Source organism: Pterocles gutturalis, unplaced genomic scaffold (assembly GCF_000699245.1).
Source record: "Pterocles gutturalis isolate BGI_N339 unplaced genomic scaffold, ASM69924v1 scaffold66, whole genome shotgun sequence".
Taxonomy (NCBI): Eukaryota; Metazoa; Chordata; class Aves; order Pterocliformes; family Pteroclidae; genus Pterocles; species Pterocles gutturalis.
The window spans coordinates 103,592-112,125 of NW_010097454.1; the positions used below are offsets into that span (position 1 = coordinate 103,592).

An 8,534-nucleotide genomic window follows, 5' to 3' on the forward strand; every position below is an offset into this window, starting at 1 on the left:
GAGGGAGGAACAGGAATCCGCAAAGAGTCGATGAGGGCAGTTCCATGCATGGACAAGCTCTGCTTGGATGTTTGCATGTTTTATTGGTTTTATTTTGTTTCATTTTTTATTGAGATATTTCCTTTTTTCCTGTAATGGGCTCAGTGTATGTTTTTCTTTCTTCCCTTCAGTAGGTTGCTTATTGAACTGTATATGTTAGCTTGTGGTTTGTTCCGTGTTTGCTTTAGGATGTCTTTTTATGCTGCTGGGAAAAGAGAAGGATGCTGCCTTTGGACTTTTCTAGGAGTAAGCTGGTTTTTTTCCTTTGAGTCAGTATACATCTGATCAGTGTAGAGCTCCGAGGGAAGGAAGGAATTTTATTTATATCCCTGGTTTGGTACTTTTTACGCCAAGACTGAACAATGAAATATTATACAGCAAAATATATATCTGAGTTACTTTTATCCAAAACATTTTTAAGTGGTATATGTGATAGAGGGTAACTGTTGATTCCTTTCAGTTTTAGCTTGTAAGTCATTATCTTTTGATTAGGGACAAAGTCCACAGGGAATCTGCAGTTTTGGTGACTACGGTTTCATAATAATTAATAAAAATGCATACCCCAGAGCTCCAACATGGCAGAAAGTGAGAATGCTTTCCCCACCCAACTATTATTTAGAAACATTTCCATCTCTTTTTGTCTTGTATTCAGAGTTGATTAGCTCCTGTTGGGGTTTTTTATTGGCCTAAGGGTAGAGGAAATTACTGTATAAAGTTTCTGATTAGCTAGTATGATAATGATTCATGGGATATTGCTAATTTTCTGTGTGTAATATTTAAGGACAGATAGGGACTTCTTGTGGGAACTAAAATCTCAGTACCCTTCCTTTTCTCTCCCACCTCCCTGTGTGCCAGAGATGCAATTACAAAGGTATTGGTATTCCACATAATATATTGGTTCCTCTTGGGCTCTAGTCTTGGCAAAGCTTTGCATTTAGTACTTTGACTGTAATTTAATCAAAGTGATTAGTTAAAGGGACTTCCAAACAAAGCAAACAGCAACTGTATTCACCAATTCTTAACTGATAGCGAGGGTGTTAATGTATAGCCCTGAGGTGGATAAAGATGGGCTGATTTGCAAGCGCAACAAGTCTTGACAAAGAGCTGGTACACATTTAGCAAACAACAGCAGATCCTGAAGGCAAGGTTCTTGTCTGTCATTCTGAAATACTCTGGAACAGCAGAAGTGTCCGTCCTACTGAAGTTTTATTTCCTCTGTTTTCACATAGGCTGTTATTGGGTGATTTTAAATCAATTGCATATGCAAGGATATACTTGTGTCTGATACCCACAGCAATTTGGCCCATTTAACTGGAAAATGTTTCAGAGCAATGAAAAAAAAATCCTATTACTGTCTTTAGTGATAAATTTCTTTATTCGCCATCACTGTGTTGTTGATGTGTACAAGATTCTGTGTCTAATACATATATCGTTTCTTACCTTTCTTCTTTCCCCAGGATAATGTGCTGGGACACACATCCGCACTACTCTGTAGCAATTCCCAAGTTATTTTCAGCTGATGTAGTATTTCTGCATGGCACAGATTGATACCAACACCACCGCACTGAGTGAATGGTGGTACCGACCTGAGAGTCTCAGGGCAGAGCTCGGGGGGCAGCTCCAGGAGCTCAGGGGGGGCTCCAGTGTTCACCTTCTCAGCAGGGTTGAGGACAACTGCACTGTACAAATGAACTCCACGTAAAGAGCCCTGTTTGCGTTGAATTATGTGTTGCTCTAATTATTCTGTTATATAATTGGAAATTATTTTGCATTGCTGTTGTTGAAAACAGGTAAAAATTATGAGTAGAGTTTTCTGGGTTGATCAGAGTATTTTTTTGCTAAAAATGAGGCAGCAAATGACTTCCGTTGGCAGAGAGCATATCAAAGTTTAAGGAAGCTTCTGGCAGTGTGGAGTCACTGAAAAGGGTATTTGGTGCATCATCGCCTGGCTCCAGGAAGCCTGAAGCAGAATGCAACCATTTCAGGAAGTTTACTTCTTCGCTGCGATTCATGTTTAACTCATGTTCCTCTTGTCTTTTTGTTGGGCAGTGTTGGGCAGCCGTTCCAAGGGGCTTACTTGGAAATCAGCAAGAATCCCAAGTACAAAAAACTTAAAGATGCTGTGGATGAAAAGATCATTATTGCAGAAGTTGTGAATAAGATCAATAGAGCTAATGGGAAGGTAATAAAATGGCATTGCTTTATCCAGAAGGGTAGATAATTTTTGTTATAAATAAACTGAGAGGGAGACTTTGTCATGTAATAGTCTGAGGATTTTTAACAATGCCTTTTTTAAGGGCAAGACTAGAAATGCTGGATTTATGTAAACTGGTGATTTCAAGCACCTGTTTAAAATTTACAGGATGATTACTAAAATCTTGTTTGGGTTTGTATTTTTCAGCAACTTTTCTAAACAAAAATGGCACCTTATCAACTGGTAACAGGCTGTATTGATTGACAACTACATGTAGTCTCTGTACCAAACTTAGATCTTCCATTTGCCAATTGAAGAAAATAAATATTTTGGCAATATTGTTGTTGTTCAAGTATTTAGAAAACTTAACCTTTCAAGGTTCACACTGTCATTCAAGCTCCTGATTATCACATTTTACTATGTTTTCAAATTGTGAGTGGTATACTTGGCTAGCTTTGCCTGTCTTCTGGTTGATATCAAAAGCTTTTTGGAATGAAGAGGCAAGTTTCTTGTATCATTTGAATAAAGCTGTTAAATATGCTGGGTACTTTTTTATTCTGCCAGCACATAACTTGGTTTGCATTTAAATTATACTTATTAAAACAGGAAGTATTAGCCTCCCTTAGTAAATGTAATTGTTTTCACCAAATCTGTCTAAATATTAGAAGCAGTAGATCTCAGCTTCTCAGATGTAGATGTCATTTATGCATTTGTAGGAGTGAAATTAAGTTCCCTGTTGTTGATGCCAAGTTAATTTTCCGGTTTAGAAGAAACTAATTAAATGAAGACAATATGTTTCCTGTACTTGCATAGGCTAGAAATCTCAAGATTTAAAAAAAATAATAATGAGGTATGGTTCTGTGTGCTTAAGACAGCTACTTAACTATTGAGATTTTATTAGTTAAAAATTTACAGGAGAAAAAAGCCATACGTAGATTAAGTTCTCATTTATTTTTCATCTTAGTTTCTAAGATTAATTTAAGAACACACATTCATGCTTTAAAAATAATTGTCATTTGAAAATATGAATGTGTATCCTCCTAAAGAATAATCCCAATAGATAAAGGGAGGAGAATATAACATTGAAAAGACCTACATGATTTGTGTTGTTCTGCAACACAGTTTTGGTGAATAACAGTAGTGAGGCTTGGTCCTGAATTAGCTATCACTGGAAAAGTACGTTGGTTTTCCTGGGGATTGACAGAGCATGAGAAATGAGGTTATCCTGATTTGCATAGTTTCCGAGTTTCAGTTTCTGAATTGTATAGCTGTAAGCTAGTAATTAAAGGAACTGTTTCTATCTAAGCATATGTGCCAAAATGAGCTAAGCTGCTCAATCTATAATTAGACACATAAATAAATTTGACCTGATTTTAACTGATTTTGCAGCTTTTACTGAACATCAAATGTTCCCGTTTACTAATGTGGGCCAAGCTTATTAACTCTATGAACTGCTTGTAGTCTTGGTAGGTGCACAGTAAAGACCAGCTCTCTCTTTGTGTAGATGATGGTTTGCATTTTTGTATTTTTACAGGCTACATCCAGGATTTTCTTACTAACCAAAAATAATGTTCTTCTTGCGGATCAAAAATCTGGAAATATCAAGTCAGAGGTTCCACTCGGAGATGTTACCAAAGTGTCCATGAGCTCCCAAAATGATGGCTTCTTTGCAGTGCACCTCAAGGAGGTTGGTTACAACTTTATAGTATGATAATATGACTCTTTTACATGCAGTAATATAAAAATTGTTATAAATTATCTTGTAGCATTAAATTGTAGTGATTAGCCTGTAGGTTTAGAAGTTCATTGAACTTTGCCGTATCTGCAAAAACCTTGATTTAAAACTACTGAAGCCAAGTGAGAACAGTTATGAACTTTATGAATGATCATTCACTTTCGAAAATCAGACTTCATGTTTCACCGTAGCGTCTTCAGAATTGGAGTTTTCCATTCGTAATTTGGGCCTTCAATCTGGTTTGGATACCTTTTGGCAATGTTTTCCTCTTTAGCTGCTCATATAGTTCCTCCTGACACACTGGCAGAATATTTCTCTCTTCTTTATGGGATGCTAAGAAATCCACATGATGGCACAGCTAATTTGGTTACTCAGTTCCAAAGAACTTAGTTCAGTGCTATATTTGCTTCACTGCACCGTCAGCATTGCTCTGCTAAAATCATTAAGCTGGCATTTGTATTCTAGCTTAAATGGATTTGAAGAATGTCACATATATTGTCTTTTCATACTGATCACCTTCATCCTAATACTCGTGTTAGTAATTGGTTTCTGTTCCTTGCTGAAAATATTGTGAGTTTGCTGCGGTGTAGCCAGAAAAGGGATATGGAAACACAACAGTTTTGCAGGATAAATGAAGGTGACCCTCCCTTAGGGTCAGAAGGGGTTTTTAACTTTCTCAACAGGTTTGTAGTTCATTTGAGAGTGAATTGCATTTTGATACTGAACACTGCACTGCAACTCTGTTTAATTTAGAAGACAAAAGACTGTTGATTCATTGCACAGGGAAGGGAAGACTCCTTGTAAAACCTCCTGCTTGGCTGGCATTTCATATTCTTCATATTCTAGGTTATGGTAGTCTTAACTACTTTCCTTTCTGTTTCAGGGTTCAGGAGCAGCTGGTAAAGGAGATTTCCTACTCAGCAGCGATCACCTTATTGAAATGGCCACTAAACTTTACCGCACTACTCTCAGCCAAACCAAACACAAGCTCAACATTGAGATATCCGATGAGTATGTTTCTTGTTTGCTTAGAAGTGCATTTCCTTCAATGCAACCTGCTTAAAAGTCAAGTATCTAATGTTAGAAAAGCAAAGCACTGTTGCATAACTGGTACTTCTTTTCTCTTGACAGAATGCTTGTAAATAAGGATGCAATTTTCAGTGTGTTCTCATTTCTAGTATTCATTTTGGCTCTTATCTCCTTGAAAGTCATTAGAGAAAATGTGTATTTCTTAAGGTAGTTTCAAATAGGGCTCTGAAACAGAATTGCTGCTGTAGAAATAATTAAGAGATACTGCATTTGAGAGAATCGTTCTGTGTGCGACTAAAAAGTTCACATGCTCCTAAGAGATGTTTATCAATTCAGTGGACACCCAAAGCCAAGTTCCAGTGAAAACAACCCAAACAGAGTGAAAAGCTCCTCCCCAAGCATGTGTAATGATGGTGCTAGTAACGTAGGTCCACCTTCTTGTTTGTGAAGGTGAAGAATACATTGTTACATAGAATAATACGACATCTGCTGTTTTCCTTTGTTCTGTTACCAGATGTGATTCAGTTTGCTCAAGGGTGTGTGTTTTCAGCCTCTCAAAGAGCGTGGCTGTCCCCAGTAAGGTTCTAGTTTAATGATGGCTACAAAGGAATAAACTAGAACAAAGTTTAAGCATGCATTGCACTAGTCTGGACTGCCTGCCTGCCTTAGGTCTGGAAAACAGTCTGCTTTCTGGGAGTCTTATACTTTGGGATGTGGTTTTGTTTCTTGTCTTGCAGATTAAAAACATTCAAGTGTGCATTGCTGTTGAGTTTATCCAGACTAAATAATTTTAAGTTGTTTGCTTCCTTTTAGCAGTTCCATCTCTGTTGATGGTGAAGCAGTACTCTCTTCTCCCTGTTAGAGTTTAGGTATAAGCACAACCAGGAACTGAGGAGAAAATGTGGCCTTACTTTGACTACTGTACACTATTTTTTGGGAAGAGAGCTTACATAAGTAAAAATGCTGTTGATCCAGAGGTATGTCTAGTAGGAGACCCACCGTTTATAATATTTGAACAATGGGTCTAGGAAAGCACAGCACTGGTGACAAGAGATGATGGCTATAAGACCTCCTCATGTTTTCCAGCTGCTTGCATGGCTGGGAGCGCTGAACAAGTTAATCTTGGAGCGCCTGGGCTGTTCGGCAGGAAAGTGGGACCGAAGGGCAGCTCCGCACAGCAGAGGCCACTTCCTCCCCTGAGCTCTGCCGTCAGCTTGATTTGTGGTTTCCGGCTGGAGAATAAATTCTTTGAAGTTTTTGGCCTCCGCTGGAGGACTTTTTAAGGATGCGAAAAGGGAAAATCTGCTGTATTACAAAGGACTTTTTAGGTCAGCAACCACTGCATGGGAGCCAAAAAAGCAGCATTGCCCTCTTTATTGCTTTTCATCTTTCTGTCCAGATCAGTGAGAAGTTTGAGTCCCCACAGAAGCCTGCTGGGTTTTTAAAGCAATTCTCCACATTCAGTGAAATTTCTCTTCCAGTTGAAAAGTGGAGAGTCAAATCCAGATTCATTTATCCTGGACTGTAGGAAATATCTAGATTGCTGGGAAGGAAGTGAACGTTCCCCATTGCCGAGCAGGGGGCTGTAAAGGCCAGCTATGGATTAGAAATATGGGAGCTGCTAAAATACCAGATATACTAAATTAAGCGTAAACCAGAAGAAGAGCACTACCGATGTTGCTATAGAAGTTTTTAGCTTCCTTCCATGAAAACAGAAAAGTCCCTTTGGGTGACAGTGAAGCAGCCAGGAAATAGTCTGCTACATTTCTGGTACATCAGAAATTCTGTTTTAAACTGCCTTCTTTATAAAGGAATAGCAAACTAACTGTTGTAAAAAGGTCCAGAGTTACAGGCAATAATTAAGAGATACTACCTGAAGCTGATTCAAGCCATACCATAACCTATGGCTTTTTTTTATTCTCCAACTCTTGTTATTAATGGAGACCTGAAACTGACATATTTTGGAGTGATGCTCAGAATCAACAGGAAAAGACTTCTGCTCCTCCTGTGTTTTTTTTCCACCTTTAACTAAAATGTATCTTATTCCCATTCCCCTAGGTTTCTGGTCCAGTTCAGACAAGACAAAGTGTGTGTGAAGTTCATACAAGGCAGCCAGAAAAACGGCAACATCCCAACTTGCAAGCGAAAAAACAATCGGCTTCTTGAAGTGGCTGTCCCCTAACTGCAGCGGGTGACTCTCCCTTTCACGGACTTGTTTCTTTGTAATAGTGCAATTTTAGCTGTTTGGTATTGCTGGTTTTATCCCTTTCTGGAGCTGTTGATGGCTAATAGCTTTAGAAAACCATGGCAAAACATTTGATCAATCAACTTTTTAATCTTTTTTTTGTTCATGCCAGAGTTTAACCCTCAAAATACAGATTTTTACCCAGTGAGGCATTTTTACCAGCTGGCACATATCTGTCATACACGACTCATTCTCTGCGTTTAGCGGTCATATTTTAGTGCAGCATAGAGTAAACCCACATATTAATGGTAAATTACTCATATTCCTTAGTCTAGAGATCCATTTAACAGGAACAATACATGGCCTTGATGTTTGATGGCCACTTCTGCCCAGTGTCTTTTTAACACCGACCTGTTGTGGTGTTCTGACGGACTGCTTGCTCGCCGCCACTGGGGAGAGCAGCAGAACGGAGACTGACACACTAACGCCTGCAGTTAACACTAGGACCTATGTGACTTGATCTTTTAGTCAATACAGCACACAAACATCTAATTCTGCAAAACAGAAGGAATATATGATTATACAAGCAGCTATATGCATAATTTTATAGTAAAAAAATGCAGAAATTTTGAAACAGGATTTTTAATTAGGTCAGTTGTTTTTAATGACTTTATACAGTAGAAATCGGTAAAATTTTAAAAAGCTTGTTTCTTTCAAAAAAGCTATACTGTTCGTGGCATATTTTCTGCTCTGCTTTTTTTCTTTTAAATTATCAGTTAAGATTAGAGCCTGAAAAATGCAATAGTATTCATAACACAAGTAAATGCTAGGTATTTAAACAGTCAGTTATCAAGTGAAAGGTTTGAGCCTTTCTTTTAGATATTGGCATGTACAATGTGCAATAAAACATACATGACATTTTGTGAAAAATTATTTATAATACATTTTTGTGTGCAAGAGAGGATTGGTGCAGACTGCATAGACAATGTAGGAATTCAAATAGATTTGTGTTGTTAATTTGCAGCTTTTTAGAGTGTACACTACAGTTGGCAATTTGGGAAGAATACTTAGAATTAAAAAAAAATTCCTTAATTTGAGGGTCTGTATATAAATTGGTATTACAGTAACAAAACTGTTCTAATTCTGTGCTGTTTGGTATTCCTATGTTATAACCATATTTTTGTACTCCAAACTATTTTATATAACTCATGTGCCTGATGTAAATGCATGCACAGAAATTACAATCAAGAGCTGCATTATAAACTTTAAGTGTAACAGGTTGCACTTAATCTTTCATAAACCCAAACTGTTAGCTGGAATCTGTAAGAGGAGAGATGTGTTTTTAGCTAGAA

General features: G+C 37.8%; 1 protein-coding gene across 2 annotated transcripts in view; it reads left to right on the forward strand.

The window, feature by feature from the left end:
* Positions 1-7,721, forward strand: part of MYO1B (myosin IB) — a 95,378-nt gene extending 87,657 nt beyond the window's left edge. For both annotated transcript variants that reach the window (XM_010087337.1, XM_010087411.1), the window contains 4 exons: positions 2,089-2,221; positions 3,768-3,920; positions 4,852-4,979; positions 7,056-7,721. In XM_010087337.1, the coding sequence (XP_010085639.1) occupies positions 2,089-2,221; positions 3,768-3,920; positions 4,852-4,979; positions 7,056-7,179 (538 nt within the window). In that variant the 3' untranslated portion in view covers positions 7,180-7,721. The remainder of the gene's footprint in view (positions 1-2,088; positions 2,222-3,767; positions 3,921-4,851; positions 4,980-7,055) is intronic.
* Positions 7,722-8,534: the final 813 nt, after the last annotated feature.